Source organism: Oncorhynchus kisutch, linkage group LG30 (assembly GCF_002021735.2).
Source record: "Oncorhynchus kisutch isolate 150728-3 linkage group LG30, Okis_V2, whole genome shotgun sequence".
Taxonomy (NCBI): domain Eukaryota; kingdom Metazoa; phylum Chordata; class Actinopteri; order Salmoniformes; family Salmonidae; genus Oncorhynchus; species Oncorhynchus kisutch.
In genome coordinates, this window is record NC_034203.2 from 46,846,036 (window position 1) to 46,867,557 (window position 21,522).

The following is a 21,522-nucleotide window of genomic DNA, read 5'->3' on the forward strand; positions in this document are numbered from 1 at the left end:
GTAGAGACATCCAGAGTAGAGACACCAGAGTAGAGGCACCAGAGTAGAGGCACCAATGTAGAGACATCAGAGTAGAGACATCCAGAGTAGCGACACCAGAGTAGAGACACCAGAGTAGAGGAACAGAGTAGAGGTACCATAGACACCAGAGTAGAGGTACCAGAGACACCCGAGTTGAGGCACCAGAGTAGAGACACCAGAGTAGATGTACCAGAGACACCAGAGTAGAGGTACCAGAGACACCAGAGTTGAGGCACCAGAGTAGAGGTACCAGAGTAGAGGTACCAGAGACACCAGAATAGAAGTACCAGAGTAGAGGTACCAGAGTAGAGACACCAGAGTAGAGGCACCAGAGTAGAGATACCAGAGTAGAGGTACCAGAATAGAGACACCAAAGTAGAGGTACCAGAGTAGAGACACCAGAGACACCAGAGTAGAGCATTGTCCATGCGAGGTTCCTACAGAAATTGTTTGTCAAGATCGGTGTGGAAGAACTTGACTGGTCTGCACGGAACCCTGACCTCAACCCCATCGAACACCTTCGGGATGAATTGTAACGCCGACTGCAAGCCAGGCCTACTCGTCCAACATCAGAGCCCAACCTCACTAATGCTGTTGTGGCTGAATGGAAGCAAGTCCCCGCAGCAATGTTCCTACATCTAGTAGAAAGCCTTCCCAGAAGAGTGGAGGCTGTTATAGCAGCAATGTTCCAACATCTAGTGGAAAGCCTTCCCAGAAGAGTGGAGGCTGTTATAGCAGCAATGTTCCAACATCTAGTGGAAAGCCTTCCCAGAAGAGTGGAGGCCGTTATAGCAGCAATGTTCCAACATCTAGTGGAAAGCCTTCCCAGAAGAGTGGAGGCTGTTATAGCAGCAATGTTCCAACATCTAGTGGAAAGCCTTCCCAGAAGAGTGGAGGCCGTTATAGCAGCAATGTTCCAACATCTAGTGGAAAGCCTTCCCAGAAGAGTGGAGGCTGTTATAGCAGCAATGTTCCAACATCTAGTAGAAAGCCTTCCCAGAAGAGTGGAGGCTGTTATAGCAGCAATGTTCCAACATCTAGTGGAAAGCCTTCCCAGAAGAGTGGAGGCTGTTATAGCAGCAAAGGTGGGAACAACTCCATATTAATGCAGATGATTATGGAATGAGATGTTCGACGTGCAGGTGCTCACATACTGTTGGTCATGTAGTGTACGTTGTGATAATTGCGCTGTTTGCTCTATAACCCATTAGTTCACACCGTGATATACAATACAGCCGCGACAACAAAAAAGACAACAGTCACACAGTGGCAGAATAAATCAATTCAACTACATATATATGTGTTTGTTTCATCACAAAACTGGAGAACAGCAACTGTCCGGTGAAATCCGCAAAGCAAACAGTGGTAATGGTAATGGATGGCATGGATGGTAATGTATGGATGGTAATGTATGGATGGTAATGCTAATGGATGGCATGGATGGTAATGTATGGATGGCAATGTGTGGATGGCAATGTGTGGATGGTAATGCGTGGATGGTAATGGATGGCAATGTATGGACGGTAATGTATGAATGGATGGTAATGTATGGACGGTAATGTATGGATGCTAATGTATGGATGGTAACGTATGGCTGGTAATGTATGGATGGTAATGTATGGACAGTAATGTATGGACGGTAATGTATGGATGGTAATGTATGGATGCTAATGTATGGATGCTAATGTATGGATGGACGGTAATGTATGGACGATAATGTATGGGCGGTAATGTATGGAGGGTAATGTATGGATGGTAATGTATGGGCTGATGGTAATGTATGGACGGTAATGTATGGGCGGTAATGTATGGGCGGTAATGTATGGATGGTAACGTATGGACGGTAATGTATGGATGGTAACGTATGGATGGTAACGTATGGACGGTTATGCATGGATGGTTATGCACGGATGGCAATGTATGGATGGTAATGTATGGATGGTAATGTATGGACGGTAATGTATGGATGGTAACGTATGGACGCTAATGTATGGATGGTAATGTATGGATGGTAATGCTAATGGATGGCATGGATGGTAATGTATGGATGGTAATGTGCGGATGGTAATGTGTGGATGGTAATGCGTGGATGGCAATGTATGGATGGCAATGTATGGATGGCAATGTATGGACGGTAATGTGTGGATGCTAATGTATGGATGCTAATGTATGGATGCTAATGTATGGATGCTAATGTATGGGTGGTAATGTATGGACGGCAATGTATGGACGGTAATGTATGGATGGATGGTAATGTATGGACGGTAATGTATGGCCGGTAATGTATGGATGGACGGTAATGTATGGACGGTAATGTATGGACGGTAACGTATGGACGGTAATGCATGGAAGGTAATGAATGGATGGTAATGTATGGATGGTAATGTAAACGGTTATATGACCTGCAGCACGGTCAAGCAAGTTCATGTTTTCAACAGTTTTTACTGAGCTAGTGATTTAGAACGACGGAGGTTAGCGCAGGTCAGAACAAGATAACAGGAGCCGTTACTCCAGCACCATTTCAACAGGAACATTTAAACCTCATCACATCAACAAGGCTATATATATATATATAAGCATAGTTTAATACACTGAAAACAAACTGAAAGATTGGGTATTAAATTATGCATATATATATATATATATATATATATATATACACACACCAGTTAACCCCACCGTTCCTAGACCAGTTAACCCCACCGTTCCTAGACCAGTTAACCCCACCGTTCCTAGACCAGTTAACCCACTGTTCCTAGACCAGTTAACCCACTGTTCCTAGACCAGTTAACCCACTGTTCCTAGACCAGTTAACCCACTGTTCCTAGACCAGTTAACCCACTGTTCCTAGACCAGTTAACCCACTGTTCCTAGACCAGTTAACCCACTGTTCCTAGACCAGTTAACCCCACTGTTCCTAGGCCAGTTAACCCACTGTTCCTAGACCAGTTAACCCACTGTTCCTAGACCAGTTAACCCACTGTTCCTAGACCAGTTAACCCACTGTTCCTAGACCAGTTAACCCCACTGTTCCTAGACCAGTTAACCCCACTGTTCCACTGTTCCTAGGCCAGTTAACCCCACTGTTCCTAGGCCAGTTAACCCACTGTTCCTAGACCAGTTAACCCCACTGTTCCTAGACCAGTTAACCCCACTGTTCCACTGTTCCTAGGCCAGTTAACCCGCTGTTCCTAGACCAGTTAACCCACTGTTCCTAGACCAGTTAACCCCACTGTTCCTAGACCAGTTAACCCCACTGTTCCACTGTTCCTAGACCAGTTAACCCACTGTTCCTAGACCAGTTAACCCCACTGTTCCTAGACCAGTTAACCCCACTGTTCCACTGTTCCTAGACCAGTTAACCCACTGTTCCACTGTTCCTAGACCAGTTAACCCACTGTTCCTAGACCAGTTAACCCACTGTTCCTAGGCCGTCATTGAAAATAAGAGTTTGTTCTTAACTGACTTGCCTAAATAAAGGTTAAAATAATAAATGCTACGGTGGCAACATGTCATACTCTTTTGGTCCACACAGCATCAGATACATAGACTACACATTGAGACACAGAGGGGCGCTGTTTCCCTCTCTCTGATGATTTCTCTGGTGAGATTCAGCCACTTGCGAATTGACTGAAAATTATGCAAAAACACAGAAAGACGAAAGATACATTATTTTCTTATTGTAATTTTTTTGAATAACACACATATTGTACTGTGTGAGATGTGACTTACCGACACAGTCACAGCACACACACCTCACAGCAGACACACACCTCATCTTAAACCATCGTGTACATGGTACTCACCGACACAGTCACAGCACACACACCTCACAGCAGACACACACCTCATCTTAAACCATCGTGTACATGGTACTCACCGACACAGTCACAGCACACACACCTCACAGCAGACACACACACACACACCTCATCTTAAACCATCGTGTACATGGTACTCACCGACACAGTCACAGCATTCCTCCCACAGTGTCCCCAGGCAGAGCATACACTCTTTACAGCATGAACAGTTCCCATCGGACGGACGACACTGACACAGCTCCTGCAACACACACACACAATCAACTCAATTGAATAGACTAGCTACAAGATATACTGGCCTCAGAGGTTTTCCTAGTTTGGTTATGTAGGACTGGTTATGTAGGACTGGTTATGTAGGACTGGTTATGTAGGACTGGTTATGTAGGACTGGTTATGTAGGACTGGTTATGTAGGTTATGTAGGACTGGTTATGTAGGACTGGTTATGTAGGACTGGTTATGTAGGACTGGTTATGTAGGACTGGTTATGTAGGTTATGTAGGACTGGTTATGTAGGTTACATACTGTCACTACAGAGACCAGGCCCAGTGTAGACAGAACACATCAACACACACAGGAAACAGCATTATGTTACAGTCATACATACTGGCTATAATGACTACAGTCATACATACTGGTTATAATGACTACAGTCATACATACTGGTTATAATGACTACAGTCATACATACTGGTTATAATGACTACAGTCATACATACTGGCTATAATGACTACAGTCATACATACTGGCTATAATGACTACAGTCATACATACTGGCTATAATGACTACAGTCATACATACTGGCTATATTGACTACAGTCATACATACTGGTTATAATGACTACAGTCATACATACTGGTTATAATGACTACAGTCATACATACTGGTTATATTGACTACGTTACAGTCATACATACTGGTTATATTGACTACAGTCATACATACATACTGGCTATAATGACTACAGTCATACATACTGGTTATAATGACTACAGTCATACATACTGGTTATATTGACTACAGTCATACATACTGGTTATATTGACTACGTTACAGTCATACATACTGGTTATATTGACTACGTTACAGTCATACATACTGGTTATATTGACTACGTTACAGTCATACATACTGGTTATATTGACTACGTTACAGTCATACATACTGGTTATATTGACTACAGTCATACATACATACTGGTTATATTGACTACAGTCATACTGTCCGGACCTCTGGCAGTCTCTATGGGGGTGCCACAGGGTTCAATTCTTGGACCGACTCTCTTCTCTGTATACATCAATGAGGTCGCTCTTGCTGCTGGTGAGTCCCTGATCCACCTCTACGCAGACGACACCATTCCGGCCCTTCTTTGGACACTGTGTTAACAACCCTCCAGGCAAGCTTCAATGCCATACAACTCTCCTTCCGTGGCCTCCAATTGCTCTTAAATACAAGTAAAACTAAATGCATGCTCTTCAACCGATCGCTACCTGCACCTACCCGCCTGTCCAACATCACTACTCTGGACGGCTCTGACTTAGAATACGTGGACAACTACAAATACTTAGGTGTCTGGTTAGATTGTAAACTCTCCTTCCAGACCCATATCAAACATCTCCAATCCAAAGTTAAATCTAGAATTGGCTTCCTATTTCGCAACAAAGCATCCTTCACTTATGCTGCCAAACATACCCTTGTAAAACTGACCATCCTACCAATCCTCGACTTTGGCGATGTCATTTACAAAATAGCCTCCAATACCCTACTCAACAAATTGGATGCGGTCTATCACAGTGCAATCCGTTTTATCACCAAAGCCCCATATACTACCCACCATTGCGACCTGTACGGTCTCGTTGGCTGGCCCTCGCTTCATACTCGTCGCCAAACCCACTGGCTCCATGTCATCTACAAGACCCTGCTAGGTAAAGTCCCCCCTTATCTCAGCTCGCTGGTCACCATAGCATCTCCCACCTGTAGCACACGCTCCAGCAGGTATATCTCTCTAGTCACCCCCAAAACCAATTCTTTCTTTGGCCGCCTCTCCTTCCAGTTCTCTGCTGCCAATGACTGGAACGAACTACAAAAATCTCTGAAACTGGAAACACTTATCTCCCTCACTAGCTTTAAGCACCAACTGTCAGAGCAGCTCACAGATTACTGCACCTGTACATAGCCCACCTATAATTTAGCCCAAACAACTACCTCTTTCCCAACTGTATTTAATTTTAATTTATTTATTTATTTAGCTCCTTTGCACCCCATTATTTTTTTATTTCTACCTTGCACATTCTTCCATTGCAAAACTACCATTCCAGTATTTTACTTGCTATATTGTATTTACTTTGCCATCATGGCCTTTTTTGCCTTTACCTCCCTTCTCACCTCATTTGCTCACATTGTATATAGACTTGTTTATACTGCATTATTGACTGTATGTTTGTTTTTACTCCATGTGTAACTCTGTCGTTTTATCTGTCGAACTGCTTTGCTTTATCTTGGCCAGGTCGCAATTGTAAATGAGAACTTGTTCTCAACTTGCCTACCTGGTTAAATAAAGGTGTTCTCAACTAGCCTACCTGGTTAAATAAAGGTAAAATAAAATAAAAAATAAACATACATACTGGTTATAATGACTACAGTCATACATACTGGTTATAATGACTACAGTCATACATACTGGTTATAATGACTACAGTCATACATACTGGTTATAATGACTACAGTCATACATACTGGTTATAATGACTACAGTCATACATACTGGCTATAATGACTACAGTCATACATACTGGTTATAATGACTACAGTCATACATACTGGTTATAATGACTACAGTCATACATACTGGTTATAATGACTACAGTCATACATACTGGCTATAATGACTACAGTCATACATACTGGCTATAATGACTACAGTCATACATACTGGTTATAATGACTACAGTCATACATACTGGCTATAATGACTACAGTCATACATACTGGCTATAATGACTACAGTCATACATACTGGTTATAATGACTACAGTCATACATACTGGTTATAATGACTACAGTCATACATACTGGTTATAATGACTACAGTCATACATACTGGCTATAATGACTACAGTCATACATACTGGTTATAATGACTACAGTCATACATACTGGTTATATTGACTACAGTCATACATACTGGTTATATTGACTACAGTCATACATACTGGTTATAATGACTACAGTCATACATACTGGTTATAATGACTACAGTCATACATACTGGCTATAATGACTACAGTCATACATACTGGTTATAATGACTACAGTCATACATACTGGTTATATTGACTACAGTCATACATACTGGTTATATTGACTACAGTCATACATACTGGTTATATTGACTACAGTCATACATACTGGTTATAATGACTACAGTCATACATACATACTGGTTATAATGACTACAGTCATACATACATACTGGTTATAATGACTACAGTCATACATACATACTGGTTATAATGACTACAGTCATACATACATACTGGTTATAATGACTACAGTCATACATACATACTGGTTATAATGACTACAGTCATACATACATACTGGTTATAATGACTACAGTCATACATACATACTGGTTATAATGACTACAGTCATACATACATACTGGTTATAATGACTACAGTCATACATACATACTGGTTATAATGACTACAGTCATACATACATACTGGTTATAATGACTACAGTCATACATACATACTGGTTATAATGACTACAGTCATACATACATACTGGTTATAATGACTACAGTCATACATACATACTGGTTATAATGACTACAGTCATACATACATACTGGTTATAATGACTACAGTCATACATACATACTGGTTATAATGACTACAGTCATACATACATACTGGTTATAATGACTACAGTCATACATACATACTGGTTATAATGACTACAGTCATACATACATACTGGTTATAATGACTACAGTCATACATACATACTGGTTATAATGACTACAGTCATACATACATACTGGTTATAATGACTACAGTCATACATACATACTGGTTATAATGACTACAGTCATACATACATACTGGTTATAATGACTACAGTCATACATACATACTGGTTATAATGACTACAGTCATACATACATACTGGTTATAATGACTACAGTCATACATACATACTGGTTATAATGACTACAGTCATACATACATACTGGTTATAATGACTACAGTCATACATACATACTGGTTATAATGACTACAGTCATACATACATACTGGTTATAATGACTACAGTCATACATACATACTGGTTATAATGACTACAGTCATACATACATACTGGTTATAATGACTACAGTCATACATACATACTGGTTATAATGACTACAGTCATACATACATACTGGCTATAATGACTACAGTCATACATACATACTGGCTATAATGACTACAGTCATACATACATACTGGCTATAATGACTACAGTCATACATACATACTGGTTATAATGACTACAGTCATACATACATACTGGCTATAATGACTACAGTCATACATACATACTGGCTATAATGACTACAGTCATACATACATACTGGTTATAATGACTACAGTCATACATACATACTGGCTATAATGACTACAGTCATACATACATACTGGCTATAATGACTACAGTCATACATACATACATACTGGTTATAATGACTACAGTCATACATACATACTGGCTATAATGACTACAGTCATACATACATACTGGCTATAATGACTACAGTCATACATACATACTGGTTATAATGACTACAGTCATACATACATACTGGCTATAATGACTACAGTCATACATACATACATACTGGTTATAATGACTACAGTCATACATACATACTGGTTATAATGACTACAGGCATACATACATACTGGTTATAATGACTACAGTCATACATACATACATACTGGCTATAATGACTACAGTCATACATACATACTGGTTATAATGACTACAGTCATACATACATACTGGTTATAATGACTACAGTCATACATACATACTGGTTATAATGACTACAGTCATACATACATACTGGTTATAATGACTACAGTCATACATACATACATACTGGTTATAATGACTACAGTCATACATACATACTGGTTATAATGACTACAGGCATACATACATACTGGTTATAATGACTACAGTCATACATACATACATACTGGCTATAATGACTACAGTCATACATACATACTGGTTATAATGACTACAGTCATACATACATACTGGTTATAATGACTACAGTCATACATACATACTGGCTATAATGACTACAGTCATACATACATACTGGCTATAATGACTACAGTCATACATACATACTGGTTATAATGACTACAGTCATACATACATACTGGTTATAATGACTACAGTCATACATACATACTGGTTATAATGACTACAGTCATACATACATACTGGTTATAATGACTACAGTCATACATACATACTGGTTATAATGACTACAGTCATACATACTGGTTATAATGACTACAGTCATACATACTGGCTATAATGACTACAGTCATACATACTGGCTATAATGACTACAGTCATACATACTGGCTATAATGACTACAGTCATACATACTGGCTATAATGACTACAGTCATACATACTGGCTATAATGACTACAGTCATACATACTGGCTATAATGACTACAGTCATACATACTGGCTATAATGACTACAGTCATACATACTGGCTATAATGACTACAGTCATACATACTGGTTATAATGACTACAGTCATACATACTGGTTATAATGACTACAGTCATACATACATACTGGTTATAATGACTACAGTCATACATACATACTGGTTATAATGACTACAGTCATACATACTGGTTATAATGACTACAGTCATACATACTGGTTATAATGACTACAGTCATACATACTGGTTATAATGACTACAGTCATACATACTGGCTATAATGACTACAGTCATACATACTGGCTATAATGACTACAGTCATACATACTGGCTATAATGACTACAGTCATACATACTGGCTATAATGACTACAGTCATACATACTGGCTATAATGACTACAGTCATACATACTGGCTATAATGACTACAGTCATACATACTGGCTATAATGACTACAGTCATACATACTGGCTATAATGACTACAGTCATACATACTGGTTATAATGACTACAGTCATACATACTGGTTATAATGACTACGTTACAGTCATACATACTGGTTATATTGACTACGTTACAGTCATACATACTGGTTATAATGACTACAGGGCTTTCAGTAAATATTCACACCTCTTGACTTGTTCCAGTTGCTGAATCCTGAATTTAAAATGGATGACATTTAGATGTTGTGTCACTGACCTACACACAATACCCCATAATGTCAATGTGGAACTATGCTTTCAACAATGTTTACAAATGAATAAAAACAAATGAAAAGCTGAAATATCTTGAGTCAATAAGTATTCGACCCCTTTGTTATGTCGAGCCTAAATAAGTTCAAGTGTAAAATGTTCATAACAAGTCACATAATAAGTTTCATGGACTCACTGTGTCTGCAATAATAGTGTTTAACAGGATTTCTGAATGACTACCTCATCTCTGTACCCCACACATACAATTATCTGTAAGGTCCCTCATCTCTGTACCCCACACATACTGTAAGGTCCCTCATCTCTGTACCCCACACATACTGTAAGGTCCCTCATCTCTGTACCCCACACATACAATTATCTGTAATGTCCCTCAGTCGAGCAGTGAATTTCAACCACAGATTCAACCACTAAGAACAGAGAGGTTTACCAATGCCTTGCAAAGAAGGGCACCCATTGGTCGATGGGTAAAAAAAAAAAAAAGCAGACACTGAATATCCCTCTGAACATGGTGAAGTTATTAATTACACTTTGGATGGTGTATCAATACACCCAGTCACTACAAAGATACAGGCGTCCCTCCTAACTCAGTTGCTGGAGAGGAAGGAAACCGCTCAGGGATTTCACCATGAGACCAATGGTGACTTTAAAACAGTAACAGAGTTTAATGGCTGTGATTGGAGAAAACTGATGGACCCACAACACTGTGAAAAGAAGGAAACATGTACAGAATAAAAATATTGCCAAACATGCTTGCAATAAGGCACAATAAAGTCAAACTGCAATAAATGTTACAAAGAAATGTACCTTACATCCTGAATACGTCACTGAGTACCACTACTCATATTTAAAAGTATGGTGTGGTGGCTGCATCATGTTATGGGTATGCTTGTCATTGGCAAGGTCTGGGGAGATTTTTTTTAGGATAAAAATAAACGGAATAGAGCTAAGCAAAGTCCTAGAGGAAAACCTGTTTCAGTCTGCTTTCCAACAGACACTGGGAGACGAATTCACCTTTCAGCAGGACAATAACCTAAAACACAAGGCCAAATATACACTGGAGTTGCTTACCAAGATGACGTTGAATTTGGCCTAGTTACAGTTGTCTTAAATCGACTTGACAATCTATGGCAAGACTTGAAAATGGCTGTCAGGCAATGATCAACAATGAACTTGACAGAGATTGATGAATTTAAACAATAATAACGTGCGAATATTGTACAATCCAGATGTGCAAAGTTCTTAAAGACTCCCAGCCCTCAGAGACTTACCCAGAAAGACTCCCAGCCCTCAGAGACTTACCCAGAAAGACTCCCAGCCCTCAGAGACTTACCCAGAAAGACTCACAGCCCTCAGAGACTTACCCAGAAAGACTCACAGCCCTCAGAGACTTACCCAGAAAGACTCACAGCTCTCAGAGACTTACCCAACAACAACATGTGGAATAGGTCAAGGGGTATGAATACTTTCTGAAGGCACTGTATGTTACAGCCATACATACCGGATACAATTGCTATGTTACACACACACACACACACACACACACACACACACACAGCCTTCGGAAAGTATTCAGACCCCTTCACTTTTTCCACACTTTGTTACGTTACAGCCTTATTCTAAAATTTAATCAAATATCTTATTTAAAATCAGCAATCTACACACAATACCTCATAATGACAGAGATAATTTTGTGACCCTTTCTTAATCTTAGGTCTTCTGAGATCTCTTTTGTTCGAGGCATGGTTCACATCAGGCAATGCTTCTTGTGAATAGTAAAACTCACATACTTTTTTCTGTATATCAGAAGAATGTTGCCGCAGTAGGACATGGAAGCTTAATTTCTGGTCAGGAAGGGAACATGAACACATGATACTGTATGTATGTATGTACATGTTCAGACATGTACATGTTCAGAACACACAAGCAACTGTATTTATCTACATGAAACCAAACTCGATTGTGAACCTGAAGAAAGTTAGTTCAGTCTAATAAAGTCTTGGACCAACAGTCAAAAGGCAGAAATTGAAACAAAACCTAAAGAGACATTCACATTCTTTCAACAAAGTGAAAACACATTTTGGCAGCACACTAAAGCACCAATGGTAGGGTACACGGAGAGGGGAGACTAAGTAGTTTGGTCGTCGGGGAGTTGGACTGGCTTGGTGTTTCTCACTGTATATTACCTCCTCTCTTTGTCTCTCCCTCTCACTCCCTGCCTTCTCCTGACACACAACAGAACAGAGAGCACATTCCACAAAGTCAAGGTCAAAGCCGTGAAAGAGGGGAGAGAGAGGGAGAGAGAGAGGGAGAGAGAGAGGGAGAGAGGGGGAGAGAGTGAGGGCGATGGAGAGAAAGAGAGGGGGAGAGAGAAAGAGAGAGGGAGAGAGTGAGGGCGATGGAGAGAAAGAGAGGGGGAGAGAGAAAGAGAGAGGGAGAGAGTGAGGGCGATGGAGAGAAAGAGAGAGGGGGAGAGAGAAAGAGAGAGCGAGAGAGAGAGGGAGAGAAAGAGAGAGAGAGCGAGAGAGAGCGAGAGAGCGAGAGAGAGCGAGAGATAGAGAGAGAAACAGGGAGACAGAGAAAGTGAAAGAGAAAGTGAGATGGAGAGAAAGAGTGAGGTGCTTCTGTCGCCAACCAAGAAGAGCCTACAGCAGCACCTAGATATTCCAGTAAATCTCAGTAAGATAAAAATGAAAATGTGTTCCAAAAAATGTCCAGTTGCCATGACCCCGAATACAAATTCCATCCAGACACCGTTGCCCAAGAGCACACAAAAAACGACACATACCTCGGCCTAAACATCAGCGCCACAGGCATCTTCCACAAAGCTGTGAACGATCTGAGAGACAAGGCAAGAAGGGCCTTCTACGCCATCAAAAGGAACATACAATTTGACATCCCAATTAGGATCCGTTAAAAAAATACTTGAATCAGTCAAAGAGCCCATTGCCCTTCATGGTTGTGAGGTCTGGGGTCCGCTCACCAACCAAGAATTCACAAAATGGGACAAACACCAAATTGAGACTCTGCATGCAGAATTCTGCAAAATATCCTCCGTGAACAACGTAGAACACCAAATAACGCAGGCAGACTCTCAGATCATGAAAAACAACATTCTCTGGTCTGATGAAACCAAGATTGAACTCTTTGGCCTGAATTCCAAGAGTCACGTCTGGAGGAAACCTGACACCATCCCTACGGTGAAGCGTGGTGGTGGCAGCATCATGCTGTGGGGATGTTTTTCAGCGGCAGGGACTGGGAGACTAGTCAGGATCGAGGCAAAGATAAATGGAGTACAGAGAGATCCTTGAAAACCTGCTCCAGAGCGCTCAGTACCTCAGACAGGGTGAAGGTTCACCTTCCAACAGGACAACGACCCTAAGCACACAGCCAAGACAACGAAGGAGTGGCTTCGGGACAAGTCACTGAATGTCCTTGAGTGGTCCAGCCAGAGCCCAGACATGAACCCGATTGAAAATCTCTGGAGAGACCTGAAAATAGCTGTGCAGCAACGCTCCCCATCCATCCTGACAGAGCTTGAGAGGATCTGCAGAGAAGAATGGGAGAAACTCTCCCAAATACAGGTGTGCCAAGCTTGTAACGTCATGCCCAAGAAAACTTAATGCAGTTAACCCACTGTTCCCCTGAACAAGGCAGTTAACCCACTGTTCCCCTGAACAAGGCAGTTAACCCAGAACGGCCCATAGGTCAGGGACAGTTAACCCCACTGTTCCTAGGCCGTCATTGAAAATAAGAATTTGTTCTTAACTGACTTGCCTAGTTAAATAAAGGTAAAATAAAATGTAAAAACCTAAACAGACTGTTACTGTCAGCCATTCTCTGGATTTATGGTGCTTTCAAGACAACCAGAAAAACATGGTTGAATGTACACACACACACACACACACACACACACAGAAGTCTGAGATTTCCAAGTTTCCAGCTGTTTTTGAAAGCAGCAGAGGTCATGCTGGATTGGCAGCATGGCCAATGAATTCAACCCTTTCAGGCCCATGGCGTGTGAACGTTTATCCTTTTAAACTCAGTAAAAGAGACCCTTTCAGACAGATGTTTTAAATCCTTAAACCCAGACTTGATTCACACACCCTCTCCACTGACTAGCCGTCTGGGGAAGCAAAATAGTGATTGTTTCGCGATACTTGTACTTAGCCATTAATTCCTTCCAAACAACTCATTGCTGAATTTTTTTGCGATTTTTGACTTGTTGCGTAATGTTTATGTCCAATGAGCACTGATATGTTTTAATTTATCTTCATACGACCAAGGGTTGAAAAGGATTTGCCAAAAGTTTGACGTGATTCATGACGATGACTGCTCGTCTAGCTAGCTAGCTAAGATTTTGAATGTGTGATGTTGACGTGATCAGTCCAATCAAAGCTACGGTAGATTTGACGTCATTCTATCGGTGGCCAATGACCTTGAGCCTTCTTGGACGGACACTTCCAATGTGAATCTCTGGGAGCAGCCAAGGGGGCTTGAACTGCCTAGCTCTCCCTGTAGATTTGGCAGTGACGTAGTGTCCCCCCCCAATGAGTGACAGAACACCGAGCCAATCACGGTGCAACTAGAGAAGATAACCAAAGCCTCCGCTCTGTATTTTCCTCTGGCGGCCCCTCCACCACAGAAAGCACTGAGCTTGAAACACTTTGCTCAAGAAAGAGACCGTGTATGTATGCGTCTTTATTAAAAACATTTATAAATTATTATTATTTTTTTTTAAACATTGTTTGCAAACTAATATATGACACAAAATGTGTTTTTCTTAAACAGGTGGGGCTCAAAACAAATGATCTGTATAATGGGTCACCGTTGTCATTAGGTACCTTTCATCACCACAGCCGCGTTAGCGCTTAAAGCACACGTCGCTGAACAATTCAGACCCTGGACAGTGGTTGGATAACCCTGACTAATGTCTCTAGGTCAACGGGGTAGGCGACCCTGGACAGTGGTTGGATAACCCCGACAAATGTCTCTAGGGCAACGGGGTAGGCGAACCTGGACAGTGGTTGGATAACCCCGACTAATGTCTCTAGGGCAACGGGGTAGGCGACCCTGGACAGTGGTTGGATAACCCCGACTAATGTCTCTAGGGCAACGGGGTAGGCGACCCTGGACAGTGGTTGGATAACCCCGACTAATGTCTCTAGGGCAACGGGGTAGGCGACCCTGGACAGTGGTTGGATAACCCCGACTAATGTCTCTAGGGCAACGGGGTAGGCGACCCTGGACAGTGGTTGGATAACCCCGACTAATGTCTCTAGGGCAACGGGGTAGGCGACCCTGGACAGTGGTTGGATAACCCTGACTAATGTCTCTAGGGCAACAGGGTAGGTGACCCTGGACAGAGGTTGGATAACCCTGACTAATGTCTCTAGGGCAACAGGGTAGGCGAACCCTGGACAGTGGTTGGATAACCCTGACTTAGAGGATCTGTAGTATGTAGTAGTATTTATCACTAGGGTAGAGGGGAATACTTCATTTGTAGTAGTACTTAACACTAGGGTAGAGGGGAATACTAAATATGTAGTAGTACTTATCACTAGGGTAGAGGGGAATACTAAATATGTAGCAGTACTTATCACTAGGGTAGAGGGGAATACTAAATATGTAGTAGTATTTATCACTAGGGTAGAGGGGAATACTTCATTTGTAGTAGTACTTATCACTAGGGTAGAGGGGAATACTAAATATGTAGTAGTACTTATCACTAGGGTAGAGGGGAATACTTAATATGTAGTAGTACTTATCACTAGGGTAGAGGGGAATACTAAATATGTAGTAGTATTTATCACTAGGGTAGAGGGGAATACTAAATATGTAGTAGTACTTATCACTAGGGTAGAGGGGAATACTAAATATGTAGTAGTATTTATCACTAGGGTAGAGGGGAATACTAAATATGTAGTAGTATTTATCACTAGGGTAGAGGGGAATACTAAATATGTAGTAGTATTTATCACTAGGGTAGAGGGGAATACTTCATATGACAATAATCTTCATGATGTCTACATCTTAAAGACATGTAGACATCTTAAAGACATGTAGACATGCATACATCTTAAAGACAGCTTGGGATGTTGGTTAGTGTGGCTAAAATGCCAGGGCAGAGTTTTTGTCCCAGTCCGCCCCTGCACACACACACATGGACAAGGACACACTTCACCTGTATGAGACACTTGCTGACATCCGAGGCGCAGAGCGCCTTGTTGCAGGCGCTGGTCTGAGACGGTTCTGATAGGACCATGAGGAGGAGGAGGAGGGCAGCGGAGGCTGGAACCAGAACATACAGCTGACCAGGCCTCATCCTGACAGTCAGCTAGTAGGCTGGACACACACACCTGGCGGTCCGGTTGTCTCCACACACACACACAGCAACACACTGTCTGTCCACCTGGGTCAACGTAAGAAAACATGGTGTCAGTGCTGGGAGGTGTGTGTGTTTAAATCAATAAACACAAGCAGGTCTGTAGACATATACCAGACAGACAGACAGGTCTATAGACATATACCAGACAGACAGGGGGGGTCTATAGACATATACCAGACAGACTGGGGGTGTCTATAGACATATACCAGACAGACAGACGGGTCTATAGACATATACCAGACAGACAGATGGGTCTATAGACATATACCAGACAGACAGACGGGGCTATAGACATATACCAGACAGACAGACGGGGCTATAGACATGTACCAGACAGACAGACGGGGCTATAGACATGTACCAGACAGACAGACGGGTCTATAGACATACAGTGCCTTGCGAAAGTATTCGGCCACCTTGAACTTTGCGACCTTTTGCCACATTTCAGGCTTCAAACATAAATATATAAAACTGTATTTTTTGTGAAGAATCAACAACAAGTGGGACACAATCATGAAGTGGAACGACATTTATTGGATATTTCAAACTTTTTTAACAAATCAAAAACTGAAAAATTGGGCGTGCAAAATTATTCAGCCCCTTTACTTTCAGTGCAGCAAACTCTCTCCAGAAGTTCAGTGAGGATCTCTGAATGATCCAATGTTGACCTAAATGACTAATGAAAATACAATCCACGTGTGTGTAATCAAGTCTCCGTATAAATGCACCTGCACTGTGATAGTCTCAGAGGTCCGTTAAAAGCGCAGAGAGCATCATGAAGAACAAGGAACACACCAGGCAGGTCTGAGATACTGTTGTGAAGAAGTTTAAAGCCAGATTTGGATACAAAAAGATTTCCCAAGCTTTAAACATCCCAAGGAGCACTGTGCAAGCGATAATATTGAAATGGAAGGAGTATCAGACCACTGCAAATCTACCAAGACCTGGCCGTCCCTCTAAACTTTCAGCTCATACAAGGAGAAGACTGATCAGAGATGCAGCCAAGAGGCCCATGATCACTCTGGATGAACTGCAGAGATCTACAGCTGAGGTGGGAGACTCTGTCCATAGGACAACAATCAGTCGTATATTGCACAAATCTGGCCTTTATGGAAGAGTGGCAAGAAGAAAGCCATTTCTTAAAGATATCCATAAAAAGTGTTGTTTAAAGTTTGCCACAAGCCACCTGGGAGACACACCAAACATGTGGAAGAAGGTGCTCTGGTCAGATGAAACCAAAATGGACCTTTTTGGCAACAATGCAAAACGTTATGTTTGGCGTAAAAGCAACACAGCTCATCACCCTGAACCCATCATCCCCACTGTCAAACATGGTGGTGGCAGCATCATGGTTTGGGCCTGCTTTTCTTCAGCAGGGACAGGGAAGATGGTTAAAATTGATGGGAGGATGGATGGAGCCAAATACAGGACCATTCTGGAAGAAAACCTGATGGAGTCTGCAAAAGACCTGAGACTGGGACGGAGATTTGTCTTCCAACAAGACAATGATCCAAAACATAAGGCAAAATCTACAAATGGAATGGTTCAAAAATAAACATATCCAGGTGTTAGAATGGCCAAGTCAAAGTCCAGACCTGAATCCAATCGAGAATCTGTGGAAAGAACTGAAAACTGCTGTTCACAAATGCTCTCCATCCAACCTCACTGAGCTCGAGCTGTTTTGCAAGGAGGAATGGGAAAAAAATTCAGTCTCTCGATGTGCAAAACTGATAGAGACATACCCCAAGCGACTTACAGCTGTAATCGCAGCAAAAGGTGGCGCTACAAAGTATTAACTTAAGGGGGCTGAATAATTTTGCACGCCCAATTTTTCAGTTTTTGATTTGTTAAAAAAGTTTGAAATATCCAATAAATGTCGTTCCACTTCATGATTGTGTCCCACTTGTTGTTGATTCTTCACAAAAAAATACAGTTTTATATCTTTATGTTTGAAGCCTGAAATGTGGCAAAAGGTCGCAAAGTTCAAGGGGGCCGAATACTTTCGCAAGGCACTGTATACCAGACAGACAGACGGGTCTATAGACATGTACCAGACAGACAGACGGGGCTATAGACATGTACCAGACAGACAGGGGGGTCTATAGACATATACCAGACAGACAGGGGGGGTCTATAGACATATACCAGACAGACAGGGGGGGTCTATAGACATATACCAGACAGACAGGGGGGGTCTATAGACATATACCAGACAGACAGACAGACCTATAGACATATACCAGACAGACAGACAGACCTATAGACATATACCAGACAGACAGACAGACAGACCTATAGACATATACCAGACAGACAGACAGACCTATAGACATATACCAGACAGACAGACAGACCTATAGACATATACCAGACAGACAGACAGACCTATAGACATATACCAGACAGACAGACAGACCTATAGACATATACCAGACAGACAGACAGGTCTATAGACATATACCAGACAGACAGACAGACCTATAGACATATACCAGACAGACAGACAGGTCTATAGACATATACCAGACAGAACACAGCTTTGACTGTGCTAAAATAACGTGGTGAATTAGAATGTTCTACAACAAGAGACAAAAAAAAAGATCTATGACAACCTTTATAGAGGAAAGATAAAAGGTTATATATAAGTTCAATAACTTAAACAGGATTGTTTTGAAATCGTGCTGCAACACATTGATAATAATGTTGCCTGTAATATATGTAACAAATAATCATTTCTTAGCGGTGATGACCTCAAATATGTTGTGTTTTCATCATTTCAATATATTGTCGTTGCCTACAGGAAAACATCTGTCCTAAGTTTGTTTGACTAACGTTAGGCATTTTTTGTCACAACGGACAGAGGAAAAGACCGTTGTTGAAAACCATAAGTTAGAAATTGTGTTAATTACACTGAAAAACCCACATGTTAGTCATTCCGTTAATTTCACTGAAACCCACAAGTGACAGTCATTTCGTTAATTACACTGCACTAACAGTAGATTTAACCTACCTTTCTCTACCTCGGCACAAAAACGCTCCCTAAAACCGCTACCTAATGTTTTCCTCGCACGCACACAACACCGATTCATCAAGTAGCATACGCCACAAGAGTCAAAACGAGATGATTCATATTTACCGTTACAATGGTTCGAATCCTTCCGTTTGATTGACGGCTGTACCCCCCTTTAAATCCAACACCGCCGCTTTCCTCACAAGGTCCAGGATGAAACTATGCCGTCTATAATAACCGTGCAGTCGGAGGGCGTCAGTTTCTCAGCCACAATGCCGCAGACAGTCGGGCGCCTTACACATACAGCGTCCTTTTTAACATGATCCAGGAACTAAGCAGTTAGTTGGACTGGAGACGGCTGGCTGGACTGGAGACTGGAGACGGCTGGCTGGACTGGAGACGGCTGGCTGGACCAGTAGCTTAGGCAGAACGAAGAGACACAAATCAGTGAGGCGTGGCGGGGCAGGGCAGCTCTTCAAGATAACAGAAGCCAGCCACTCAGGGGTCAGGAGGAGGAGAAATATAGACTCCTCTTACGATATCGTTAAAAACCCGATGCATGAAGGTGAATGTGTTCAAACCACTCCTGTCTTGATCAACAATATCGTCAAGTCAGAGTCCAGATAAAGTTGTGGGCAACTTTGAATTGATAAAATAATAATTCCCCAATGTCCTCACGGACTTCTAATGTCTAGAAACTGAACCACTGAGTCAAATCTGAACCATTGTCAAGCCTGACACAAACCTTTCCCCCAGCCATAAAACTCCCCATTAGGCAGCCATTTGTTATTGTAGTCATCATAGTGAGCAGGTCCAGCCTACGGTGCTCTTTAGGTGTGAAAGGGCCAGAAGCCATCAAGTAGCGGTATAGGCTATCACGGCCTAGACCGGCCAAAACCGGACAACGCTAGGCCAATTATGCACCGCCCTATGGGACTCCAAATCACAGCCGGTTGTGATACAGCCTGGATTCGAACCAGGGTTTCTATTGTAGGGGAAGGTAGGCAATCTAACAACTCAGTATGTGACAGATCCATCCAGGAGATGGCATAACGTCTGGTTTAACCCACTTGTAACATCAACGTCTGGTTGAACCGACTAAAACAGCAACGTCTGGTTGAACCGACTAAAACAGCAACGTCTGGTTGAACCCACTAAAACAGCAACGTCTGGTTGAACCCACTAAAACAGCAACGTCTGGTTGAACCCACTAAAACAGCAACGTCTGGTTGAACCCACTAAAACAGCAACGTCTGGTTGAATCCACTAAAACAGCAACGTCTGGTTGAACCGACTAAAACAGCAACGTCTGGTTGAACCCAATATAACAGCAACGTCTGGTTGAACCCAATATAACAGCAACGTCTGGTTGAACCCACTTATAACAGCAACGTCTGGTTGAACCCACTAAAACAGCAACGTCTGGTTGAACCCACTAAAACAGCAACGTCTGGTTGAACCGACTAAAAACAGCAACGTCGGGTTGAACCCACTAAAACAGCAACGTCTGGTTGAACCCACTAAAACAGCAACGTCTGGTTGAACAGACTAAAACAGCAACATCTGGTTGAACCCACTAAAACAGCAACGTCTGGTTGAACCCACTAAAACAGCAACGTCTGGTTGAACCCACTATAACAGCAACGTCTGGTTGAACCCACTATAACAGCAACGTCTGGTTGAACCCACTTATAACAGCAACGTCTGGTTGAACCCACTATAACAGCAACGTCTGGTTGAACCCACTATAACAGCAACGTCTGGTTGAACCCAATATAACAGCAACGTCTGGTTGAACCCACTATAACAGCAACGTCT

At 41.8% G+C, this 21,522-nt stretch overlaps 1 protein-coding gene across 1 annotated transcript in view; it reads right to left on the reverse strand.

Annotated features, from left to right (window-relative positions):
* LOC109881556 (twisted gastrulation protein homolog 1-A) overlaps positions 1 to 20,125 on the reverse strand; it is a 39,067-nt gene extending 18,942 nt beyond the window's left edge. The window contains exons 1-3 of the mRNA XM_031810175.1: positions 19,831 to 20,125; positions 16,491 to 16,718; positions 3,984 to 4,083 (exon numbers count right to left, since the gene is read on the reverse strand). Coding sequence (XP_031666035.1) covers positions 3,984 to 4,083; positions 16,491 to 16,631 — 241 coding nt within the window. The 5' untranslated portion in view covers positions 16,632 to 16,718; positions 19,831 to 20,125. The remainder of the gene's footprint in view (positions 1 to 3,983; positions 4,084 to 16,490; positions 16,719 to 19,830) is intronic.
* Positions 20,126 to 21,522: the final 1,397 nt, after the last annotated feature.